General features: G+C 53.7%; 1 protein-coding gene across 5 annotated transcripts in view; it reads left to right on the top strand.

Moving 5' to 3' along the window:
* The window catches only part of Sulf2 (sulfatase 2), an 87585-nt gene that overhangs the window by 28044 nt on the left and 32506 nt on the right, over positions 1 to 27035 (top strand). For all 5 annotated transcript variants that reach the window (XM_028868540.2, XM_028868541.2, XM_028868539.2 and 2 more), the window contains exon 3: positions 14480 to 14719. In XM_028868540.2, coding sequence (XP_028724373.1) covers positions 14480 to 14719 — 240 coding nt within the window. The remainder of the gene's footprint in view (positions 1 to 14479; positions 14720 to 27035) is intronic.

Here is a 27035-nt window from a genome sequence, read left to right as displayed (position 1 = left end):
TATCAAACCAATATAAACAAACAAGTCAGAGGTCCATGGATGAGATGAAGTGGAGAGAAAACTGAGCCATGGCTGACTAGAAATAGATACCCATCCCCCTCCATCTTACCAGTGGAGAAAGGGAAGCTCAGAGACAGCAAGCCACATGTCTGGGTTGCACAGCTAAAATGTGGTGGAACAGGATTTTGAACCTAGGACCCGTGGCATTTGTTTGTTCATCCAGTTTCCGGAATGGGTGATGGGCTGTCTAGATAGAGAGTGTCCGTGTTGATGCTCAACTGTGGCAAGCACCTTCCTGGGCAGAATCATCTGCAGATCTGCATCTTTGCTCACCAGATGAGTGTTCTGAAAGGGAAACACAGGGCCTCACGCATTCTGTGCTGTGACAGCTCCCACTGGCAGCCCTAGATGACAGAGATTGGTGCCCCCCGACCGTCACCTCCCCACACACAGTGTCCCGAGCAAACCAAACTGAGTCTCTGTGAGGAATGTGAGGCGGGAAGTAGGTAGTTGGGGGGCCGATGGGCTTTTTATAAACCAGACAGACCCAGATCAATAATGCATGCTCCCCAAAAGCCCAGCACATTATCTCACAGTTGGCCACCACTGGCAAAGCCGAAGGTGGTCCTGAAAAATTCATCAGCTGCTATTTTCTGCTTGTCTGTGAGGCCGCTCCAGAGGGCTTCTGGCTGGAGGCCTCTCGGCAGCACTGATCTCGGGTGGGGACAGCTGTCCAGTCTCATCAGGACCCAGTGAGAAGAAGGGCTCATTCTGTCTCGTGGTTGCTGTTTGTGCTTACCCTGCTTTTCTGTCATGCCCCCGTCCCCCGGTTGTCACCTGGGAGTGCTGGGTGCTGGGGACCCAGAGCATTAGTGAGCGAGAGCCTGGGTTGTCTGCGTGTCTGCAGAGCACTGAGGACGTGGGGACATCAGCAGGACAGGGGGTTGGAGTTTTACGTGACAGCACAGTCCTGTCACGGGCTGTGCTGTGCCCAGGGAGGCCATGGAAATGCTGGCTTCTGCCAGCACGGGCCAGGTGAATCGGATGCAGGCCAATTTCAGGACAGCTCCAGGGGGAGTCACACATAGCCTGGACCCAAGCTGTTAGACACAGTTGCCATCGTCGGTGGCAAAGGTCAGCCGCATGGTGCTGTTAGAGGGGTCCCTAAGGGGCTGTAAGGACGGGTGTCTCATCAGATATGGCAGCTCATGAAGGAAGCCAGGTGTGGTAGTATACGCCTGTCACCCCAACACTCAGGGGGTGGTGGCAGGAGGATCCCAAGTTCTAGGCCAACCTGGGCTACATAGTGAGACTGTGTCCCAAACACAAAACAAACTCAGACAGGCACAGCCCCAGCCCATTGGTCTTGACTCTTCCAGTTACAAGTGACTTCCTGGGACTCAACCCACCAGTGTTGGGAAAGCCGGAACCAGCAACTTACTTTGGTAGGGAAGTAAAAAGTTCAAGCGTACTTGGAGCTTCTGGTGCATTCAGATCCAGGCGTGTCCCTCCAGATGTCACCAATCTCTCTGTGACATCCTACTTTCCTCCAAGCTGCGTCTGTCCAGACCAGCTCACTGAGCAGACATTAGCATTTCCCATAATGCCCAGCGTGGCTAGCAGCTGGACTGGGATCGAGAGGAGCTGGGGAGGTTTTCCTAAAGGGAACGTGGGCATTGGCTCTGGAGGAGGTGAGCAAATCAGGCTTCCCCCATCCATGTCTCTGCAGCAGGATGAGCCATGTGGACCACACGCCCTCCTTGTATCATCATTGACTGAGCATCCTTAGTAGACAAAGAGTGTCGAGCAACAAACAAAATAGACAGAATCTTGACTGACCCAGGGCACAGCACGGATGCGTGTCAATAACCAAGACACGACACACAGCATAGGACATGGGACAGTGGTGAGACGCAAGCAAGAGAGAAGCCGAGCGAAGAGGGAAAGAGGACCCTCCACCTCCATCCAGGGTGATCTCCTCGATGATGGGGACATTGGATCAAGAAAGGTCAGGGAACCTGTCAAGGTGACTCCTAGGAAGAGCATCCAAGCGGCAGTAACAGTTGGTGCGAGGGCCCTGAGGCAGAGGCATTCACAGCAGGCAGGCAGAGTGGCAGAGCAGCCTGAACCAGGGCACAGGAAGTGAGAAGTCTGAGGGTGGGGATGGTGGCATGGGTCATGCTAGGGCATGAGGCTCTGAACCAGGGAGAGGACTTGGGCTTCAGAGTAGGTGGACACCAGTGGACGACGCTGAGCAGGGAAGAGAAGCAGTCTGATTTGCATTTCAATCTGTGGAGAAGAGACGGGAAAATATAACGAGGCAGGTGTCCAGCAAGGAGTCTGCTGCTGTCCAGACACAGGAGGAGCCCAGCGACGCCTCTGCTGCAGTGGTGGGGGGTGCTGGGCTCAGACACAAAGCTAATGGGTCATGAGCGAGACCAGTGGAGAGCGACCCCCGGATCTGGGACTGCAAAGCGGTCAGGATAAGTTGATGGGGACACTCAGTGACCATGAAAAGTAGCAAGAAAGCAGCCATTCCATGAACACAGCCATGGTGCAGTCTGAAGTTGAAGGCAAGGCTTGGTTTCTGGGGTTCAGGCGTGGGAGTGGGGAGGATGAGACACAGTATAACTTCTAGGCTTGTTTGCGCCTCAGTGAGATGCTGAGCCCTTCAGGTCTCCAGCTCTGGCATCCACTTTGTGTGCAAAGCAAGCCTGGTAAAGAAAGGGCCTGGCCGCCCTATTCCATCTGGAGAATGAGGAAAATACACCACATGCTGCTGACTGATAACCAAGAGATGGATTGGGAACCCTGGGTTCTCACGGGGGCCAGATGGCAGGCAGCCCAGGACAACGCACCCAGATTCCAGGCAGCAGTTCAGGGCAACTTTATCCACCACCGACATCCATTCCCAACATTCCCGCTGCCTCTCACCGGAGGAAGGAAGGCATGTGGGTGCAGGTTATCTCAGGAATGGCCCGCCCTGAGTTCAAACTGCCAAGTGCATTCCTGTGAGATTTTTTTAGTTCTGCTCGTCAACATGGGGTGTTGAGGGGCATGAGATGGGACTGGTTCACTTGCACTCTAGAAAGAAAGCATATGAGAATTGGGCTTGCCTGCTTGGAGAAGAAAATGAAACTTAGCAGCGTCTCTTCATCGCATAAAAATGTCTGGAGGTTGGTGGTCCAGAACTGGTGTGGTGACATCAAGGATGTCTCATAACCTCTAGCTTCCCACTCTACTGTCCCTACTGTATAACATCTGTCTTCAAGGCCACCTGGGCTTCAGAACAGCTGCTGGCGCTCCAGCTGTCCCAGGCACGCGCCTGGCAACAGGAAGCCAAGGGCAGAAAGGATAAAACTGAGAGCTAAGTCCCGTCTTTGGGGGCCACACCCAGCACAAGGGGTGTCTCATGGGACATGGACATTCTTACATAGTCACGTGGGCGCTGTTTGAATTCAGGTGTGAGGAAAGCTCCAGGGTCGGTGCTGTGCCCTCAGGGTAGTTACTGGAATCCAGAGGCAGAGCCCCCCAACACTGCCATACCCACACAACCCTGCCCACACCACAGGGAGGAAGGAGGAGGAATCCAGATTCCAAGCCTCGATTTCCTTCTCTGATCTCCTGCCAAGACCTCCCGTGAGTTAAAAACCAGTGGGTTTGGGAGTTCATTGGTGCTGGCCACTCTCTGAGGACAAAGGATGCCGGGGTCAAAGGTGATTTCTAACTGCAGACTGGTCACAAGCGAGACCATTGTGGACTCGGCGCACTGTGAGACAGAGGTGGACCCACTGAGAAGGAAAAAGAGGAAGCAGGTGGTGACGGGCCACTAGGGTCTGAGCCACAACAGGACAAAGGCGGGGTCCAGTGGGGACAGCACCTCCAGCTGTGAGTGGTGAGCTGCGGTCTGTACAGTGCGGAGTGGTTGCCCAAACACACAGCTCCAGCAAGAGCACTGTGGGCAGGGTGGCAGGCGCAGAGCCCGTGGCAGGCACAGCCTCACCAGGGTCTTGGAGACTGCTGCCCAGGCTGGGGAGTGAAGGCAGAGGAGATGTGTGGCCCCAGGCGAGCTGTGCATGAGGGTCAAGATCTTGGCCTGAGGCTGATGGAAGATGGAGAACATGCCCTGAGCAGGTCAGATACCAGGGGTCCTGTTCGCAGAGGTTCTGACTGTGGGTAGGGAGGGGCCGGCTTGAGGATGAGAATGTGAAGGAGGGAGGCCGGCCAGGGGTGGGGTGGTCAGTTAGGGTGCTGGGGGAGGACAGCAGTGGACCCCGGTTCTGCTTCCAGGTAGGCAGTGCACTGTGCTAGGCAGGGGTGTTGCGGCAGGCAGGTGGTACAGAGGGGAGGGTTTCTAAGAGTGCCTGAATCAGGCCAATCATGGCGCCTTATGCAGACACAGGGCTTCTCTTGCCGTGCTAATAAAACACTGTGACCAAAATCAACTTGGGGAGGAAAGAGTTTATTTCATCTTACAGGTCGTAGTCCACCACCCCAGGAAGTCAGGGCAGGAACTCAGGCAGGGACTGAAGCAGAAGTCATAGAGGAATGCCGCTTACTGGCTTGTTCCCATGGCTTGTTCCTGTGGCTCACTCAGCCTGCAGCCCTATAGGAACCAGGACCACTACCTAGGGATGGCACCACCCACAGTGGGCTGGGTCCTCCCACATCATTCACCAACCAATAAAATGCTCCATGGGCTTGCCCATAGGCCAGTCTGGTGGGAGCATTTTCTCAATTGATGTTTCCTCTTCCCAAATGGCTCTAGCCTGTGTTAAGTTGACAGAAAACTAGCCAGCCACAGATAGAATGAAGGCTTCCCACAGACAAACTGCTTTGCAGGTGTTGCTTTCAGTGACTGAGTAACTGGCTCTGTGACACACACACACACCCGCAAACTTGGGGCACAGCTCCAAGCATGCACTGTGTCCTTAAGTACTTACCTGGTGTGGCAAGCTTCCTGTGCCTGAACGTTTCCGGGTGAGCAGGCTCTCTGCAGAGTTTCTGCATTCACACCCTGCCACATTCCTCGTGGGGGTCTCTCACTCCTCCTCCTCCCCTGAGAGACCCCCATTGGGGTTTTCTCCTTGAAGCCCCCATAGCAGAGCTGCAGAGGATGAAGGGGAAATTGCCAGCATGACTCTGGAATTTCATCGCAGCCGAGTTCAGTGTGGCTTCCTCGGCATCTGACTGATTGATTTGGGGATTTGGAGCACCAGCTTGATTTTACAGTTCCCCAGAGTCCAGGATTCCCCTTGACACTGTCACCCAGGAAACCATGTCTAAGATACCGTTCCTGGGATCCTGTGCCATCCCTGTGGCTCCTGACCGAGAGCCTGGAGCTGACGGCATCTGGTGCACCGTGAGCCTCCGCGCCCCTCTGCCCAGATGTTGCCTCTGGGTGAAGTGGCTCTTAAACAGGTGTTTCTGGGGCCAGGTGGCCGAAAAGGAGTCTCTCAGCAATATAGACATTCCAGAGACACTTAAAGCTAGGTGAGGGCTGTCACATGAGCTCTGTGACCTCAGGATGGGCCAGGACACAGGTGCTCCGTGGCCCTTGGCCTGCACTAGAGCCTTTTGCCACCATCTGCGCTCTGGGGTCTGGGAGAGCAACAGGATGGTCCCTTCCACATCTGCTTAGTGGCACCTCCAACAGGAATGAGCCAGTCAGGTAGTGGGTGCAAGCTGTGGTATTTGTAGCCACAGCCAGCCCATTCCAGGCCATCGCTAAATAGGAAATGTCAGGGGGGGGGGTGGTCCTGAAGGGGTCCATCAAGTAGGGTAGCCATCAACTCAATTCTCTCAGTATTCCAGTGGTGTCTCCCAGTTCGTGTGATGCTGGAGTTTGAACCTGGGACTCTGTGTGTGCTGGCGCAGTGCTCTACCCCTGACCCACATCCCAGCTCTGCTTTGTTTGGTTAGTTTAGAAACAGGGGCTCTCACATAACCCAGGCAGGCCTCCAACTTGCCATGCAGCTAAGGATGACTTGGAACTCCTGATCCTCCAACCTCCACCACCACAACCACCACAACCACCACACACACACACACACACACACACACACACACACACCACTCACATACACACCACTCACACACACACACACACATACACACATACACACACACATACACACCACTCACACACACACACACATAGACACACACACACATACACACATACACACACATACACACACATACACACTCACACACACACACATACACACACATACACACCACACACACACACACACACACACACACACACACACACACACACAACTGCTGGGATTACAGGCACATACGGCCAATATGGCTTTTTTTATGTGGTGGTGGGACTGGAACTCAGGTCCTCCTTGTGCTTGCATGGCTGGCACTTTACCACCTTACCCACAGCGGCCCCTGGGACCATGACCATGATTTCACTGTAGTAAAAGGTCCTTGTGGTCAGAAGGAAGTGTTTGGACTGAGAATATTAGCATCTTCACCTTCATTCCAACATGGCCTCCAAGCCACAGTGTTTAGTTTTTGTTACAGAGGAAAGAGCTCACAGTGTGAGAAAGTCAAGTACCCTAGAAGCCTCCATGATATCCCAGAAAAACATCCTGGCTTTCGAAATGCAGATGGGGAGCCACGGTCTGCCGATACTGAGATGTGACCAAGTACTCCCGCAGTGTGGCTGTGGCCTTCAACTGGGACTGCTTCAGTGTTAGTCACAGGCACAGTGGTCTCCACAGAGAGGGGGATCCTTGCCTGAAGGCTCCTACTGGAACATTCTGTGCTGGGGTTATCTACGGCTAAGATTAAAAGCAGAGTAGAAAGGCATGGGCATAGACGCTCAGCCACTGTCAGCCTGTGTGCTCAGTCCCTGATCTAGCCCTTGGAAACTTTGAAACCACTCAGAACAAAGGTAACTCTTCCTCCCGAGTCAGCGGAGGATGCAGCCATCTGAGGCCCACCCGGCAGGAGCCTCTAAAGAGGCTCCATTTGAAGAAACTTGAATATAATGGGGCTTGGATCTGTGGCAGCACAGGTCCTGAGACACGTGCTTCCTACTGTGACAAGAAGGGCAAAGTAGCCGGCCTGAGGAGAAGGTGGGCTTATCAGGACAGTGACTTCCCAGGTCCTTTGTGGTTCTGTCGGCCAAAGGTGGACTTTGCCCTTTACTGTGACTGAGGCAGGTATCTGCGGGAGAGTGCCTGAAGGAACGCGATGATATTGCTTAATCTGTTAGCAATTGCTCTCCCGCTGCTGAGGGGAGAACACAGTGCAGATGACTTAAGCGTCTCCTGCAATAGTCCAGACATGAGCTCCTTTGCTCACATGCAGATTAGCGTCAAGACTCTGTGGTTGCGGACTCCAGTTGTGTTTTTCCCCCATCCCAGTCTGCCTCCCACCACTTTCCCAAGGAGACCCCGCCCTCCAAGACTCTGTTTACCCACGAGGTAAAACAAGCAAGCATAGGTCGGCATCATCTCCTTAAATACCATCCAAAGAGCCTCAGGAGGTTATCGCATGGGGTGGTATGCACTCCACCCCACCCCAGGATGGTAGTTCTCTGTCAAAGGGACGGACGGGAACCTCTTCAGCGCCAGGAATGGCAGAAGTTGACTCGTGTTTTCAATCCTGAAAGTCCCTGGCTCAGTCATTAAAAGTGCTTGTCACACAAGCATGAAGTCCCAAGTTCCATCCCCAGCATCACATAAAAGCCAGGCAGCGCTGGAGAGGCAGAGACAGAGAATCCTTGAGGTTCACTGACCTGCTAGTCTACCACATTGGCAAGCGCCAGGTTCAAAAACACCCTGTCTCAAAAACAGCTGATGGCACTCAGTGTTGACCTCTGACCTCCACATACAGGTATGTCCACTGCACACATGTCCACACACATACAAAGGGGAAGGAAGAAGTTCTTGGTACCTGCTAAATCCCCATGGATAACCCTTGCTCTGACTCAAGTCTTTACAAGAGGTAATGAGGCTGGGGCTCGGTGCAGATGTCTTGTCTAGAACCTTCAAAGGCCTGGGTTCCATCATCAGCACTAACAATAAATACAAGCTGATTCAGCATGCTCTGACACTGGTGGCGCCAGATATGACCAATTTCATGTGCTAGATCAACAAACACTGACGTGTGTGTGTGCGCGTGCGTGCGTGCGTGCGTGCGTGCGTGTGTGTGTGTGTGTGTGTGTGTGTAGGCGAACTTGCTTCGTACTGAGGGTGGCCTCTGATCCTCCTGCCTCCACCTCTCAAATGCTGAAGTTACAGGTAGATGCCACCGTGCCTGGAGATGGAACAGGACTTAGTGATCCACCAACTGACCTCCAGCCCAGTAACCCTTGACTCCGCTGCTTGTAAACGCATACAGTGCATCCAAAATAGGCAGCTAGGGTGTTCGTCCGTAAGTTCAGTTCTGTGGATCAGAGGTTGAAGGGTTTCATCAAATAAAGAGCCAGACAGAGAGCCGGGGGATGGCTGTTGGTAAAGTGTCTGCCGCACAAGCATGTAACCCCCCAGAACCCATGTGAAAAAGGCCAGTGTGGCACACGTAGGCCCATCTGTGACCCCGGTGCAGGAAGAGGGAGATGGGGTGGGTGGTGGAGTAGAGACAGGAGACTCATTGCTTGATGGCCATCAATTTTAGCCAGTGAGCTTTGGGTTCAGTGAGAGGCCCTGTCTGAAAAGATAAGGTGGGGAGCAATTGAGGGAGACCCCAGTCATTCACCTCGGGCTTCCACGTGCCTAAGTGCCCGTGTGTGCATACACACACACACACACACACACACACACACACACACACGATACGCTAGGCACCCCTACACAACATCCCCAAGAAGGTTGCACAGTTGTGGTTCTGGGGATATCTGGCAGTTAGGGTTTAGGGGCCCCCTAAGTTTTAAGTCCTGCTGTGGGAGAGGGGAGACTCACACCAAGAGATGTTAGGATAACCTCGCCCTGGCCCTGTGTGGTGGGAAGGTTTGATCACAGAAAGAAACGATTGCCTGTTTTCATCTGTATGTCCCCAGGTTTACATTGGACAGACTGAGTTTGGGTTGGCTGGCCGCTTCCCATGAAGCATGAAAGTCACCCCCTTTTCCTGTATGTGGCTGCGTTTTCCCAGCCAAGGACTGTCAGCCCTCTCAGCCATTAGGTCACGTGTTTTCCCATTTCAGAAGTGGGTTTTATAGCTCGACACTGGGGCGCTTTCAATAAAGCAGGTCACTGTCTGCAGGGAGGCATGGTGTGTGTGCTTTTCTGCACAGACCCCTGTGTCATTTTGGCCCCAAGAATTCCACTCTTGTCACTAACTGCCCCAGCTCTTCCCCGACGGCAGCTGCCAGGTAGGGTGAGGGCATGCTGCTCCCAAGGGACGGAGGGAAGCCAAGCCTGGGCCTTCAGCTCTAAAACGTAAGAGGTGGCCCCAAAGCCTGCTGGCTTCATGTTAATACAGCTTTTGGGGTACTTTCCTGAGTCTCCAGAGGGGATCTGATGGGTTGAGAAGCCAGCTTGGGTCCCCAAAGGCTGAGACGCTGAGTGCCTGCCGTCAGAGGTTCTGTTCTCTCTTGGGAGGTCTGTGAACCAGGGAGGGTCCATTCCACCCACAGCACAGGGATTCGTGGAAGAGAAATAATGCAGGAGCGACTGTGAGGCGGGACAGCCTGGGCCCCGGGCCAGTGGAACTGTGGACCAGATGCAGGTGGATGGATGAAAGAAGGAAGGGGACAGACAGCAGCATGGGGCCGTGAGCCCAAACCAAGGGGAGGTGTGAAACAGTGGGCCAGGGAAGAGAGAGCACACAGCCAGGGTGCTGCCACTGGGAACCTTGAGGAAGCTGGTGTCTCTGTGTGTGTGTGTGTGTGTGTGTGTGTCTGTCTGTCTGTCTGTCTGTCTCTCATCTCTCTAGCTCTCTCTGTGTATGTGTCTGTGTGTGTCTGTGCCTGTCTGTCTGTCTGTGTCTGTCTCTCTCATCTCTCTAGCTCTGTGTATGTGTGCACACATGCAAACGTCTGTATATGTGTGTGTCTCTCTGTCTCTCTCTCTGTGTATGTGTGTGTGTCTGTCATGTCTCTATGTATGTTTGCATGTGTGTGCTTGTCTGTGTGTGTGTATGTCTGTCTCTGTGTATGTGTCAGTGTCTATCTCTCTCGTCTGTCTGTCTCTGTGTCTGTGTGTGTGTGTGTGTACATGCATGTGTGTGTATGTGTGTGTCTCCGTCTCTGTCTATGTGTATGTGTCTGTCTGTCTGTCTTGTCTCTCTGTCTCGTCTCTGTGTGTGTGTGTGTGTGCGTGTGCGTGTGCGTGTGCGTGTGCGTGTGCGTGCGTGTGTGCGTGTGTATCTATGTGTCTACGTACAACTGCATGGGTGTTGGGAACCGTAGTCTACACCGAGGACAGAGCAGGGGTCCTGTGGCTGCAGACCGGTGAGAAGGGGTTAAAGTGGAAGGGTGCTGGCTCCGCCCTGGGGGCTCCCCCAGGTGGGAAACAGTGGTCCTAGTCCTGGGGAAAGGGGCTCTGCCTGGCGAGTCCAGGGGTGGGTATAAGCTCCAGACAGCAGAGGGCTGGCTCGCCAGATGATACGGCATTCAAATGCTGGCCCCGGGAGCAGCCGGATGTCACCTGAGTAGCTGGAGGCAGGGGGGGGCTTGCAGAGCTTGACCGGATGTGGCCCACCGGGTGTCAGTGGACAAGCAGGTGACATCAGGAGTGGAAGTGGCTGACTTGTACCATGATGTTTGCCAGACTCTAGGCTCTGTCCCCTCCCCAGTTCTAATCAGAACTGCACCACTGACAGCACCGGGCAGAACCATGTTATCAAGAACAGGCTCTTGCTGCCCCAGGAGAAGTTGACACTTGCTTCAAGTAGAAGAAGCCAGTTAGGGCAGCCTGCCTGTCACAGCTCCACTCCCTGTCCCTGCGTGTGAACAACACATTACCCTGGAGCCACCCCAAGTGTATCTCTGGGGGTTGGGGATAAGCCTTGTGGCATCCCCATCAATGCCATGAAAAGAGACCACTTCTGTCCCCAAGAGTCAGTCAAAAGTGCGAGGACTCTGCACTTCCCCAGAACACCATCACCAGGCCTTGGAGAAGGTGACATTCACCCCTGCTTCTGCCATGGACAAGCCTGGATCTGAGCTGTCATCTCCCACCTTGCCCACTGTGTGGCCCCACCGGTCACCAAGGGCCCCAGCTTCACTTCCTGTTCAGAAAAGGACACTTTGAAAAATAACTTTGCATATCATGTGTGCAGAGCAATAGACACCCAGCCCAAGACAGCGCCCCATGTGTTAGGAATTACAATCATGGACACTGCTCTCCACCCCAGGGACAGGCCAGCAGGGACAAAGCTCAGATCAATTAGCAAGCTGTTACAGAGACTTCCAGGGCCTGTTGGATACAAGTGATCTAGGAAATGAGGCTGACGTCCATTGCAGAGTGTGCTCTGGAGTGTGGCAAACCCCAGAGCTCCTGATGTGTTCAAGCTAAAAGTCAGCTTTTAAAACCCCACTGCACCTGGCATAGTGGCGCACGCCTTTGATCCCGGCACTTAGGAGGCAGAGGCAGGGGGATCTCTGAGTTCGAGGCCAGCCTGGTCTACAGAGCGAGATCCAGGACAGCCAGAGCCACACAGGTGGGGTTGTAACTCAGGTGGCAACGTTTACCTAGAGTAACAAGACTGGGTTTCATCCACAGTGCAGTATAAATTAGGCATAGTGATGGAGGCCTGTAATCCTAGCACTCAGGACATAGAGGCAAGAGGATCAAAATCATCCTTGGCCATAGCAGGTTTGAACCTGGGCTTTGTGGTGTGAGCTGGTTAGTAATACAGCCCAGAACAGTGAGACCCTCTTGTCACTGAGTCCATGTGCCCTCCTGGAGATCCTCCAGGGTCCTTACTGTAACAAGGCTTCCGCTGGAGTGAAGGCTTCCTCTGCAGGGACTGCCCTAGCCAGCTGGTGCCAGCCTGGCAGACCAGTAAAGGGAGGTGCCGGGTCAGGGTCAGAGCCAGGCACACCTCACCAGCCTCCCTCAGCTCTGCTGGGTGTCAAAGGAGCTCATGTCACAAGGCCGCAGAGAGACCTCCTACAGGTACCAACCCTGTGACTGCCTACAGCCGGCATCCCCAGAACACAGACATTCCAGAAGAGCTGAATGGTGGGGTAAGAACTGAGCCTGGTGAGGCCTCCATGAGCTCAGAAGGTCAGCCAGGCGTGCTGAGGAAGGACCCATGACAGGCTTTGCCCACAAAGCAGTCTCAGAGAGCCCTGGAAAAGGTAGTGGCGTGTGCAAGGGTCCTGGGGCAGGAATGAGCTTGGAGTATTTACAAAACCACAAGGAAGCCTGGGAAGATGGCTCTGTTAATAAAGCATTTGCCCCAAAAGTATAAAAACCAGAGCACAGACCCCTAGAACCCATGTGAAAAGCCAGCACAATCATACATTGTCATCCCAGCGGTGACGGGACGGGAAGCAGAGACAGACAGACCCCTGTAGGCTCGGGCCAGCTCTCCTACCCCATGTGTAAAGTTCCAGGCCAATGAGAGACCCTGTCTCAAACAAAAGGTGTGTATGTGTACCCACACTCACACACACATACACACACAAAAGAAACTGAAGAGGCCACTGCGAGGAAAGGAGAGAAAGGAAGAGGAGAGGAGAGGAGAGGAGAGGAGAGGAGAGGAGAGGAGAGGAGAGGAGAAAGAAGAGGAGAGATGGCTGGAGGGGGATGGGCAGGGAAATGGATGGACATAGGAGGGTTCCAGGTCTCAGTAAGGAAAAGGACCTAACTGCCGGTGCAGGACAAAGTCGCTGTCAGTTTGGGAAAGCAGAGCCATGATCTGTGCCCCGGGAGCTCTGGAGTCTCCTTCCGTGTGGCAGAGACCCAGTAGACAGAATGGACAGACAGCAAATACATCCTTCTGCGCTCAGCCCTGCAGGGCTCATTGGGCTGTCCTGTCTCTAGTGAGTTGCTGGGTGACAAGGTCAGCTCTGAGGTGGGACTCTTCACCTGCATGGCCAACCCTGTGTGGGCTTCTGCCCAGGTCCCTGACGTTTCTGTAAACCCCTGAAACAACAGAATGTTCTTTCAAGGTTCCCCAGCCCAGAAATCCAAACTGAAGGGGTCAGTGGGACGGTGCCTGTGTCCTTGTGGTTTCTTCTGTCTTCCATGTGGACATTCGTGGATTTAGAACTCACCTGGGTAAGCCATTTAAGTGTAGGAGGTGAGGCAGGAGAAGAACCATGGTGATGGTGAATTTGAGGCCAGCCTGGGCTACAGTGAAACCCTGTTTCAAAAGGGATATGAGGGGTGGCAGCAAGATGGCTCCTTGGGTGCTTATTGCCAAGCCTGACAACTTGAGTTTGATTCCCACGACCCGCTTGGTGGAAGGAGAGAACCAGCCCCTTCAAGTTACCTTTTGATCTCCACATACATGCCATGGCATGCAGGAATTCACATACACACGCACGTACATGCATGCACACATCCATGCACACCTGCATGATAAATAAATAAATGTAAAAAAAAATTAGCTGGACATGGTGGTACTTGGGAGACAAAGGCAGGTGGTTCTCTGTGAGTTCCAGGCCATCCTGGGCTACAGAGTGAGATCCTGCACAAAAGAATTCCAAGGAAGAGGGGAAACTGAGGCTGGTCGTAGAAGGAAGAGGGCAAGTCATGCCTGGAACTCCACCAGATCTCAGCGTTTAGCTTCCGACCTCAGTGTGCAGATTGGCATCCGTTCCCCACACTGGCATAGCGTGCTTGCTGTGTGCTACCAGCAGGGGCCCAGCCCTGCACAGCGGGCCTCCACACATGCTCACCTCCTCGCCTCCTGAGTGTCCTCCTCTGCTCTCACCTTTGCTGAGCAACAAGAACAGCCAGGGATGAACCCTAGCTGCCTGGCGGGTCATCAAGGGCCAGTCACACTTGTTTAGGGGGATCAGAGACCGAGAAGCTGGAGGGAGGCCCCAGGAACTCTCCAGAAATGATGAGGCTAGACAGATAGGTTAGCTTCGAGGGGAGGCGGGGAATGGGCTCCACATGGACTACGGAGGCAGCGCAGCTGAGGCCACACATGTCAGGGAGACTGGCTGGGGGTTGGCTGGGGACGAGACTTCAGTACGAGTGGATCCTTCTTGGGAAACCTCCAGACAAAACAAAGCCTAATCCTGTGTACATTTGTGGCCGCTTAAAAAAAAATTCTGTGTATATTAGCACGCTACAGAAAGACACTCTATTTATGTACAAAACAGGGTTTGCATCTAGAATCAAGGTACTTAAAACCAGGTTTTTACCCAGCGTGAGTGTCCAGTGGGACTGAGGCCAGGGCCTTCCTGGTTGGGTTGGGGGGGTGGAGGATCTGGCCCATGCAGCCCATGGATTTCCTAAGCCTGCCTGCAGCTCTGCTCAGGCTTGGGGGCCCCCTACGTTGGTTCCCCCAGCAGGCCACGTGACTCACCAGTGCCCTTTGCTCACAGGCTCCATGCAAGTGATGAACAAGACGAGGCGCATCATGGAGCAAGGCGGGGCACACTTCATCAACGCCTTCGTGACCACACCCATGTGCTGCCCTTCTCGATCCTCCATCCTCACCGGCAAGTACGTCCACAACCACAACACCTACACCAACAACGAGAATTGCTCCTCCCCCTCCTGGCAGGCCCAGCACGAGAGCCGCACCTTCGCCGTGTACCTCAACAGCACAGGCTACCGGACAGGTAAGGACGGGGCAGGGAGGGCCTCCTCAAGGGACAGGTGGCCTCTTGTGCCCTCAGGGAGCTTCTCTGGGTGCGATGCCCATACTGCACTGGTACCCAAGATAAGTCTGGGTCATGCGCCCATTCATCTCCCATTGAAGGTCCGAGTCCATCTCCATGCACACAAAGTAGATGTGTCTCCAGTAGGTTCAGAAAGCGACCTTTTCAAAGAAACTGGAGTTTTGAAAAATGAAGAGTCCAGGGAGACTGTGAATTCTCTGGCAGGGAGGCCACAAGATAATCCCTGCATGAGTTTGAGGTTTGTTTCTAAAGCTGTTCAGAACCGTTTTCTTGACTGAGACCATCTGCGTGAAAGAAGGTTCCAGAATACTGAGGTTGGAGTTAGAGAGAAGGAGACTTGGGGACTCACTGACCCGTTGTGGGAGTAACCAGGATGATGACGGGGTTGCCATGGTGAGAGACCTTTGACCACACTGATATGTCTGTCAGAGGTGGGATGACCTGTATGCCTACTTGACGGAGTTACTGTGGCGAGTTCGAAAGGCCATTCACTAGGACAGTGCCTGAGGTCACGCTGTACTCCCAGCCCAGCCACCTCACCCTTGCCAAATTCTCCAGACTCAACTCACTGAACTTGCTTGAATTTAAAAAAACCAAACAAACACTCCCCCACCTTGGCCAGCAGCCTAGGCAGTTGTGAAACCAGATAATGTGGCTCAGATGTTGCAAGCCCCGGGAATTGCCTCCGAGTGACGTGACATTGTTTTGAGTGGGAGTGAGGAGGGGCCAGGCACCTCCTGTAGCTGACCTGCAGCCCCTCGGATGTCCAGTGGGAGTGGGTGGGGCTGTTTACTCCCTACAGGCCACGCCCCTCCCACCATCAGAACCAGCAGGGTCAGCTGTAGGAACTGGCTTCTCCACATGGGCGAGTCAGCACACACGTGGGCATAGGGCGCAGCCTGTGATGGTTTGGGGTCTCTACAGAGAGCATGTGTTAGAGGTCACTGTGGGCCAGTGCTTTAGATGGTTGGGAGGCGGGAACATAGCAGGGCGGCGCCTTCCATTGGAGGGTGCACCTGCCATTCAGGACTAGAAATGATAACCCACACTAGCCCCAAGTTAAAACCCTCAAATATCTCTACATTTGAATTTTTTTGATTGTAATCTCTCAATGTTTAGAAACTCATTTTTTTTTTAACAACTGAATGCTGTGAGCCAGAGAAGGTGTATCTGTGGACTCACACACCCTGAACAGCTCTGGCTGAAATGTAAATATGGAAAACATATGAATAGTAAGGCCCCCAAAAGTGTTCATCAGCCTGGTCACCTGGTAGGCAGCAAGACCACACCCCCGACAAAGGGTTCTGGGAGAGTCGTGAAATGAGAAGTTTGTGGCATAGTTAAAACAGAAACGGAACGGAGGCCATGGGATACTCAGAGGTGTGGGACAGCCTGACAAACAGAACGGGAAGCACTAGGGGGATTTATGATGGAAACAGAGAAAAGGAATCTGCTGCTTATGGCTCTCAGTCTAAATCCTTTGCTGCCGTGGTGGCCTTGATCCATGATCTGGTCCACAGATCAAGCCCTTATTTCTCCTTACTTCCATTGATGAGAAACAAGATACGTGGGCTCACGTGCCTACAAAGGAGCCTGGGAAATGTAGTCTTTACTCTAGGTAGGTCTTTGCGCTGCTGAAAACAGATCCTGAGTGGGGAGGGACTCTCAATCACAGCCACAGTCCTTAATCATTTGTGTTAGTGACGCCCTTGAATCCAGAAGGTCAGCTGAGCGGAGGAAGACAGATGCCAGTGTTCACAGTGCAGAGGGCTGCTAATGGAGCCGACCGAAAAGAAGCTACAGTTGGGCTTGGTGATGCAAGCCTGTAATCCCAGCACCCAGATGGATGTCAGAGGATCGGGAGTTCTAGGGCAGCCTCTGCTGCATATTGAGTTTGAGGCTAGCCAGGAAGAGATAAGGAAGGGAGGGATGGGCGAGGAGGCAGGAGGGGAAAGAAGAGAAAGCAAGCTGTCTATACTGCATACCTGCAACCTCCCAACACTAAGGGGTTCAAGGACAGCCTGGCTGTAGCAGAATCTATTTTAAAAAACCCAAAACTGGGGACTGGAGAGATGGCTCACCAGGTAGGAGCAGTGGCTGTTCTAGAAGACCAAGGTTCAGTTCCCAGCACCCACATAATGGCTCACCACCATTTGTAACCCCAGTTCCAAGGCATCTAATACGCTCTTCTGACCTCCATGAGCACCAGGCATACCGATGGGACACGTGCATGCATGCAAGCAAAACCCTCATGTACATAAAATAAAATTAGTTACTTTTAAAAGAAAAAGACACTTTTTGAAAATAACTTATTTTCTGAGACAGAGTCTTGCACGGCCTCCCCCAAATCATTGTTTCCAGGACTGACCTTGAACTTTTGATCTCTCTGCCTCCACCTCCCAAACGCTGGGGTGACAGGTGTGAGCCCCCACCCCCGGCTGATGCAGTGCCTTGTGCGTGCAGGACAGGCTTCCTGCACGCAAGGCGAGCACGCTCTAGCTGAGCCGCCCCAGCCCGCCGTGTGTAGCAAAGGTTTGGTCCTAACTGCAACGGCTGAGGTTTGAAGCACACAATGTGTCTCTGTCGGGAAAAGGGTCATTTGTGCCACAAGGACAGGTGTCGTGACATGAGGTCCTCACCTCCTCGCCTCAACAAGTTTTTCCGGGGATCTGGGGACCCCCGGGTCTTTCTGAGAAGCCCTCCGGCCCCGGTTGACAGTGGAGTCTCCCCCAGGCTGTGTGTGCTACCGTGAGGTTCTCTGAGACAGACGTGGCTCACTGAGCCCAGACACCAGCCTATTGTCTGTCACTGGCCTGGTGGTCTTCTGGCGCCGCTTCAATTAACTTCACATCCCGCCTCTCGTAAAAAGATCAGCAGGCTCACCGTCCAGTCCTCTCACCCTGCGTCTGCGTCGCCCATGCTTGTGAGAGACAGACAAGGGTTGACGCCAGAGGTGCTGGATTTCAGCAGAATAAATATCCACTAGTTAATGGAAGTTTCTGGATATGGCTCCCATTGAATCAGAGACTTGGATAACCCGTAAGCACCCGCAGCCTGTTCATTGTTTTCCCGTGTTGCTGGCCCCCTTGACCCAGGTGACCACCAGCAGCCCTGGTTGTGCCGATGGACATAAGCACAAGCATGTCCCCAGCATGAGTCCCTGACAAGACCCCGTGGGCTGTGGGGGAGGTGGCGAGATTGCAATGCCGATCTCAGATTTCCAGACACTGCTGTGGGGGATAAAGAGCCTTTTCCAGCACTTTCTACCAGCCAGGTGCCAGCTAAGGCCTTCTCTCTGCATACAGCCATCCGAGTCCAGCAGCTCCCACGTGGTTCCATGCCTGCTAGACTTCAGTGCACGCTCTGCACCCCTCCACACATGTTCTAGAATGTTCCTGGGGAGCCTGGAGTGGGCCATTCATTAGAAGCTTGGGCTCGGTCGGGCTCCCCTTGGGGTGCTGTCTCAGTTAGGGTTTCTATTGCTGTGAAGAGACACCATGACCACGGCAACTCTTATAAAGGAAAACGTTCAATTGAGCTGGCAGCTTATAGTTCAGAGGTTCAGTCCATTATCATCATGGTGGGGAGCATGGAGGCATGCAGGTAGATGTGATGCTGGCTACATCATGATCAGAAGGCAACAGGTAGTCAACTGTGACCCTGGGAGTATCTCGAGCATAGAACTCAAAGCCCACCCCCACAGTGACACACTTCCTCCATCAACACCACACCTCCTAATAGTGCCGCTCCCTGTGATCTTACGGGGGCCAATTTCATTCAGACGACCCGGGTGCTGTTTTCAGATTGTGCTGTGCCCCCCAGTTCTCTCCACTCCTCTCACACAGCATTGGGGAAGGACTCTGGCTGAGAACTTAGATTCCATCACTCACTGTGGGTGGCCTTGGTGCCCTGATACCTGCCGAGGTCCTCACATGGGCGCCCTGGCACCCGAGCATCCCGACAGCCACCGCTATGTGAAGGCAGGCATGTGTGTGTGCACGTGTGCACATGGCCCTGAAGGGGCTTCGAGTCAGGACACCCACTGTTACTTTCCCGCTGTGACTGCCCCTCTCTCCTACCCCCTCGTCCTGCTGTGAGGCCGTCAGACTGGGTCCGGCTGCCCGCTGACATCTCTCTTAGGGTCCCCATGTGACAAACCTGCCATGCCCAGCATGACCCCCCGTTCGCTGCTCCCCTCCCAGGGGCTGCTCACAGGCTCTCCCCGGGCACCTCAAACCTCCGTTCGCTCAGGCCAAGTCCTCAGAGCCGTGCTTGATTTCCCGTCCTTCCTATCACAGTCGCCCCCCCCCCACTCTTCCTAAAATGTACCCCGAGTCCCTCCACTGTCTTCCCACCCCCTCTTCTCAGGCTGCTCTGTTCCGGTCCTTGTCCGCAAGGTCTGTCTTTCCTGGCTGCTCACCATCCTCTGCCCAGCAAGCAGGGCAGTCCATCAGGACCCTGTGGCTCCTCTGCACAGACCCCCACCTGCTAAGGATGGAGACCCCTACAGCTGCCCCGGGGTCCCTAGGAACTGCCCTCCTGGCCAGCTTCTCTTGGCCTCCCCCCTCCCTGTCAGTAAAGAGCTCCACGGGAGTTCTTTCCTGCTGCTCGGTCACGGATTGGCACACCTCGGGGCCTTTATACTTCTGTTCCTCCACAACAGTGGTTGTGACCCCTTTGGGAGTCAAATGACCCTTTCACAGGGGTCGCCCAAGACCATCAGAAAATGCAGATATTTACATTACAGTTCATAACAGTAGCAAAATTACAGTTATGAAGTAGCAACAAAAATAATTTTGTGGTTGGGGGTCACCACTACATGAGGAACTGTAGGAAGGTTGAGACACTAGAGAATCTTCGAAACTCTCTCATGGTTGAGTTTATTTCCCTTGGATCTGTGGTCCAATGTTCTCTCCTCAGAGGACCCTTCTGTGAACACCCCAGTCCCTATCTCCTTACTCAGTTCCTTCTCCTTCGGAGGCCAGACACCGCCCAGCAGGGATCTGCTAATGCTGCCTTCCCCGGTGTTCACACACACACACACCACCCCTGTGCTCCCTGCCCTGGTTCTTGCTTCCTCTAACCCTGGTCCCGGCCCTTTCTCCCACATGGCTTGCTGACTGTATGGTGAGCTCCCTCCTGTCTCCCGGGCCACAGTGGGTGCGCAGATGGGTTCCCGTGCCCCTTCTGTAACCACAGCCCACCCCATCACTTCCTCTCCTCCCGTCTAGACCGCGTCTCCTCTCTCATCTTCCTGCACACACAGGGGAGACTGCTGCTGCCCTGGACGCCTCTCTGGGCCCTGCTGCAGCTGTTTTACCCTTCACAATGGCAGCCTTTTCTGCCGTTGGCCCTCCTCCTGCCTGTCTGCGGCTGGCTTCCTCTCCCGGGCGCGACGAGCACACAGGGACACACTCAAGGGCGCGTGTGCACACACACAACGCCCTTCTTCCCTCGTCCAGCTGCATATCACCCTTGTGCCTGTCCTGTGACAGCGGAGTCCCCATCTGCCCCCTGGAGTCTGGGCTCTTCCAGCAGTAGAGACCTCCCCGAGGGACTTGCCTCTCAGCATGGGGGTCTGGGCCTTGTCTGGGTCCAGACTGTCCCAACTTCCTCAAGAGACATGAGGCTGCCCCTGGCACGTCTGCCTCTTGTATTGAGCTCAATGTCTTTAACGAGTTACGCGTGGTGGTACACCTGTAACCTCAGCCCATAGGAGGTGGAGGCAGGAGGATCAGGAGTTCAAGCGCTTCCTTGTCTATGTCGTAAGTCTGAGGCTAGCCTGGGCTATGTGAGACCATCTAAAACAACAGAAACGGGCTGGAGAGACGGCTCAGCAGTTAAGAGCACTTATTACTCTTGCAGAAGACCCAGATTTGGTTCCCAGCACTCACATGGCAGCTCGCAACCATCTGTACCTCCAGTTCCAGGGGATCTGACGCCCTCTTCTGGCCTCCATTTGCACCAGGCATATATGCAGTGCACATACACACATGCAGATATTCACACATACACATAAAACCAATCTTTTTAATCCCCAAATTCCCTTAAACCCCAAGTGTCTGGTCCTTTCTTCAACACCTTTAAGATCTATATAAGTGAGGCACCAGGCCCCAGCTCTAACATTACTTGTGACTAAGCTTCCCCGGAGCCTCAGTTTCCCCTTCTGTACAGCAGTGTTGTGACATGGGTAAGTCACCCAGTGCCCATGATGTGCACCACCCCAAGGATGGTGTGACCAGGTCCCACAAACTCAGGAGAAAGTTCGTGGGAGGGGGAAGACATGGGGCCTGGGGTGTGGTTGTTCTTTAGGAAAGCGCTTGCCACTGAAGCCTGAGGACCTGAGTTTCATCCCTGGGTCCCATCTAAAAAGCCAGGCGTGGAGCATGTGCCTCTCATGAGCCCTGGAGAGGCGGATGGGAGAATCCTTGGGGCTCACTGGCCAGCTGGCCTAGCCATTGGGGGCTTCAGGCTCTGTGAGGGAGGTGAGCGAGGTGCCTCAGTCAGTGAAGGTGCTTGCTGCCAAGCTGGCTGTGGTGACCCGAGTTTGATCCCCAGGACCCACCCCGGGGGAGAGAACCAACTCCCATAAGTTGTCCTCTGGTCTTCACGCATATGTGTGTGCCATGGCACTCACGGATAAATAAATATTAAAAAAAAAAAAATGTTACCAACAGTTGGAGGGGAAAGCTGGATGATTGAGGGAAAAGTAGAGGATGCAGGTGTGACTGTCCTCAGTTCCCTGAGCGCTAGGTGTGTGGTGGAGGTGGTCGAGGTAGTGGAGGTGGTTGAGGTGTCCGCCTGAGCCCTGACCGGGTCCCTCAGCCATGCCAAGGTGTCCTAGCATTGTAGAGAAGAAGTGTCACAGCCCAGGAGATTAAAACAAGAGATGTTTCTCCTCTGATTGTTCTGGAAGCCAGATGTCCCAGATCAAGTGTCCCCAGGATCAGGCTCTGACGCTCCAAGGGATTTCTGTTCGCACCTCCTCTGCTCTCCATATCCCAGAGCTTTGGGGCTGGTGAGAACATCTCTCCAGTCTCTGTCCCTGTCTTCTCATGGCTCTCAGCTTCAGGTGTCCGTGTCCGGATTCCCCAGTTGAAGGGCACTCACCTGGAGTGTGGGGTTCAGATAAGGTCACTGTGCAGGTACTGGGGTTAAGAGTGGGTACCAGGGATGAGAGCAGGTACCAGGGATGAGAGCGGGTACCAGGGATGAGAACAGGTATCAGGGATGAGAGCGGGTACCAGTGATAAAAAGGGGTACCAGGGATGAGAGGGGATATTAGGGATGAAAGTGGGTACCAGGGTGAGAGCAGGTATCTGGAGAGACAGTATGGCTCACATGCAGGCTGCTGGCCTCCCTTCCGGAGCCACCCTCAGGCCTGACTTCAGTAGAGGTGGGACAGAAGAAGAAAGGCTTCAGTGCCCAACGCCGACTCCCTCTACATTTTGTTTGGTGTTTGAGACAAGGTCTTACGTAGCCTTGAACTTGCAATGTGCCTACTACTACCTCCCAGTACTGGGATCATAGCTGTGTGTCTCCATGCCTGCCCACTGGGTTTTAACTCTGCAAACACAAGGCTAACTTAAACCAAGCACACCCGGGGGAGAGATTAGGCCACAGGCCATCTATTTGCGAGTCTTTTTCTCAAGGAAGCACAGCACCCCCTATGGGTCAAATGCATAAAAGCGTTTCTGGCAGTGATGAAGGACGCTGGCTTTGTCCTGCAGGGGAATTTAACAGCTGTTCTGCAGTCCACATGGCTCCTACACTTCTCAACAAGTCATTCATCTGCATGGATTATTTTATGCTTATTGTTCTGATTCTTGAACCTGAGTCTATTTTGTACATGAATAAGAAAGAGTTGATTTTTTTTTTTGGCAGCTTTTTAATATGCTCCAGGTTTCCCAGTGTTAGATGTGACAGGATAGGATGTTATAATTGAATGCAAAACTTTTCCAAGAGTTATTCCTTATTTCTGAAAATCCTGTCCCTGATGGCAGTGGCAGCCAGTATTTGAATTGCAAATGCCACGCACCCACCAGCCTGCACTGGGAATCTGTCTCTACGGTGGCACCTGACTGCCGCCCTGTGTCTCCTTGACGGATGTGCTGGAGAAGTTCCTTATTGAAACCTCCCTTTGTTATCAATCTCCCAGCTTTATTTTTCTCGAAGATTGCTGTTGTCGTGTTCTTTCAGTCTTGGGAGGTGACTGGCATAGGAAATTTTTCAGCTGTGCATTCTTTGGGGGAGCTTACAAACTGGTTATTACAGGAAAGGACCATTGGTGAGATGCCCCTGAGGGCAGCTTTGAGGGGTCCAGTTAGTGTCACAGTCCTGAGGCGATGTGAATTGCCTGGAGTTGACGGACCCTCCAGTCTTGCTCTAAAGGCTCCTGTGGATTCTCTACCCTCCTCTGTCCCATCCTTCTGCACAAATCTGCACGTGAGAGGGCAGAGGCTGAGGAAGACCTGGTGGTGAAAGCATCTGCTTTGCAAACAGGACAAGGGTCAGATCCCCAACACCTTGGTAAAAGTCAGGAATCGGGAGCCACCTGTAGATGAGATATCAAGAGGAGAAAATGAGATCTGTGGGGCGAGCTGGTAGAATTGGTGAATTCTGGGTCCATGTGAGAGACACTACCTCGGTATGTAAGGTGAAGAGTGATCAAGGAAGACGTTTGACATCACCTATGCTCACACACACATACATCCCACGGGAATGCACACACACACACACACACACACACACACACACACGCGCGCATACACACACACACACACACACACACACACACACACACCACACAGGCATGCATACACACACACACACACACACCACAGGAATGCATACACACACACACACACACACACACACACACGCATACACACACACACACACACACCACACAGGCACGCATACACACATTAAAAGGAAAGGAACTGAAAAGGACTGACAACTCCTTTGGGAAAGTACTCACCTTGCATGCAGGAAGCCCTGGGTTCGATCCCCAGCACTGCATAAAGCTGTGGTGGTACACACCATCACCCCCACACTGTGTAAAGCTGTGGTACACACCATCACCCCCCCGCACTGTGTAAAGCTGAGGTGGTACACATCATCCCCGCACTTAGAAAGCTGAGGCGGGATTGAGAGGTCAAGGCCAGTTTCTCCTGATCATGACTCAGCAGGCCAGAGCCTCTCCCCGATGCTAGGAACCTCCCTCCCAGCTAACTGGGTTTGTGGGCAATGAATGGGCCCTGTCATTTGCTCCAGCTGCCTGAGTCCTGCACGGGAAGCTGAAGCCTGCATTCAGTCAGAAACAAGCAACCCCCTTTAGGTCCCACACCTCAGTCCAGCCTTGGCCTGATGCCCCGGGGTCATCCACAACCCACCCTGTCTCCATAGCAACAGCCCCAAACTAGGCAGAAGCAGGTAGGAAAAAAGGAGCCCAGGAGGTGAGCTCAGCCCTGGTAAACTGCCTGGCCCCTCTTTCCCCTGGTGATTAGCCAAGTACCCCTGCTCCCCAAAGAGGGCAACAGAGGATGCCTTGAAAAATGGCATGCTGATTAAACCCTCCCCCGGCTGTTCTGACTTCTTCAGATAAACTCCCAGCTCCTTCTCTGGTGGGCCTGCCTGTTCACCTCTCCTGCCTCTCACTCTAAAATCCTGATCATGCTTAGCTCCCCACCCCACTCCCACCCTAGCCCTCTCGGCTGGTTTTCAAGCATGCTAGGGTCATCCCTGCCCTGGGACCTTTGCCCCTGAGCCCCTGTCTAAAGCACAGTTCACACACCTGGCCGTTGAGAACTTTCCAGATCCACCCACTCTCCTCAGGGGAGTCGTCAGCACTCGCTGCCCAGTCCCAGTGTACGAAGATGAATGCTTGAATGCGTGCCGGGCAGGGAAAGAAAACAGACGTCCACCACAGAAACCTAGCGATGGTCTGGGCTTGAGGATGGGGCTCAGTCAGGAGCTGTGTAGAAGGCTCTGGATTCAGCCCTCAGCACCACATAAACCAGGCATGCTGGCACATGCCTATAATCCCAGCATTCAGAAGGTAGGGGTGGGAGGATCAGGAGTTCCAGGTCATTCTTATGTACATAGCTATTTCCACGCCAGACTGGCTTACCAGGGACCCCGTGTCAAAAGGAGGCGGGGAGGGAGGCAGCAGAGGCCTCTCTTAAAGCGGGGAGTGATTTCTGCATCCTCCACCCTCACTCCCGTACCCACTGCTCCTTGGAACAGAATCGTCCCCCATCTTTCTTGGCCTCCACTCATCTCTCATTTCGGAATGCTCCCGTGTTGGCATCCGGAACGTAACCAAGTTGATTTAAGTTGATTTACCCTGCACTCTGGCAGCTCACCATCCAAACACAGAGGGAGCCACACAGTAACCTTAGAGCAGCAGCCTTGAGTGAAGGAAAGCGGGTTGTGATTCTCAGACAAGCTGGGCCCAGCCTGAGACTGTGGGGCTGGGGTTTATTTAACATACTTCCATCTCTGCCTTCGCAGCCCAGATAGTTTGTTTGCCAAAAACCTGAAGACTTCAGGCCTGTGGCAAGTCACGTGTGATAGTTACAGCAGCCTGGACTTTGTCAAAGGCCGCCTTCTCTTTTAGCTGTTCCCAGGGACCCCAGGGACCCCAGCTCCCCCAGCTTGGTGGGATTGTCTCTGCTGCTCAGACCAGAAGCCCCACCCCCCCAAAACCCAGTGACAGCAGGTCAAAATTGCCCACCTCAGGTGCCAGGGGTGAGACCCGAACTCCTGGACCTGCTCACCTTATTTTGAGAGAAAAGAAACCCTCCACCTGCCTGCGATGTCACTCACTGGTAACCTCTTGGGAGGCTAAAAGAGGAGTATTTGAGTTTGGAGTTCACCTGGGCTGTATAGTAAGTCTTGTCTCACAGAAAAGAACTCTCCTTAGAATAATATCAAACCCATGGCCAACACATGCCACTAGACTGCTTAGCGGCTGCAGACCCCCCTCCACCCCTTTCTTTCCCCTGAACCCGGTCCCTGTGTCGCGCCCGCCTCATGTCCAGGATGACCAGCACCTCTGCATTGCCATGCCTGGCCTCCTTACGTGCCCCTGCCCAGGCCTGCTCCTGCCACAGTGCCCCGTTAGATTCAGCGACCACACCACACGATCAAGGCAAAAGGCAGGCCAGAAGCCCCCGCAGGCCTCCAGGCTGGCGTCTATGGAGTCTCTCGCTGACTCTGCTGCCCAGGCCCACACCCAGAGGTTTGTTGAGGGCTTGCTCACAGGGTTGTCGTCTAGACACAGGATGCAGAAGAGAAAACAAGAGCCTGACTCTTGAGCTGACTCTGAGATCAGTCACAAAAACAAAAACAAAAAGATTTGTCAATTGCTGCTGACAATACTGTAGCCTTAAGTTTTCTCAGGTCCCGCCCAGCCCTGAGGTCCCGAGTTCTTCCGGTCCGTAGTCCCTCAGCCGCTTGTAAAATAATCAGTCAGAGGCTTATATTAATTACCAATTGTATAGCCTGTGGCAGGCTTCTTGCTAGCTAGCTCTTACAACAACCCATTTCTATTCATCTGTAAGTTGCCACGTGGCTGTGGTGTTACCGGTCTGCTGGCATCTTGGTGCTCCTTCTGCAGCAGCTGGTGGCTCCTCTTACACAATACCATAGAGGAACTGAGTCGGGAAGGAGAGGCCACTCGGGCATGGCCAGCAAACTTCTGGCAAAGATGAAGAAGCGTCCCAAAGTATCTACGGTAGAGAAGGTCTTCCCGAGGGAAACGCCAGGGCGAAGGTCCTGGGGCAGGATAGGGCACTGCTAGGCTGGAGCATGCCTGTCTGAGGGAAGAACTGGGGAGACGAGATGGGTAGCAGGTAGGGGACAGCCACATGGGGATTTGCAGGGCTGTCAAGGTTTTCACAGCGTGGTGGAACTGGGTTGGTGGCTCTGTGGCCACCATGGAGGAGAGACTGTGGGTTGGAGGGAGGAGGGCTAAGGAGGGGACACCAGCCACCTCCAGACAGAGAAGCTGATGATGGGGTGGCAAGGAGGGTTCCAGCCTGGACCTGTGCCGTAGACAGAGCTGCCAGGCTTCGGGGACATGGGGACATTGAGCTCCAAGGTCTGGCCCTTCTGACCACAGCGCTGGGTGAGTGACTGGATGGGGACAGATGGGAAGCCGTACTGAGACACCTGCTTAGTGTCAAATGAGCAGATTTGGAGGGAAGTGAGTGTGCATCAGGCCAGAGGGTCTGTAAAACCAGCGAGGCAT

The sequence above is a fragment of the Peromyscus leucopus genome, chromosome 4 (assembly GCF_004664715.2).
Source record: "Peromyscus leucopus breed LL Stock chromosome 4, UCI_PerLeu_2.1, whole genome shotgun sequence".
Classification (NCBI taxonomy): domain Eukaryota; kingdom Metazoa; phylum Chordata; class Mammalia; order Rodentia; family Cricetidae; genus Peromyscus; species Peromyscus leucopus.
The sequence above is the reverse complement of the archived record's forward strand: the minus strand, read 5'-3'. Positions and strand labels throughout refer to the sequence as shown.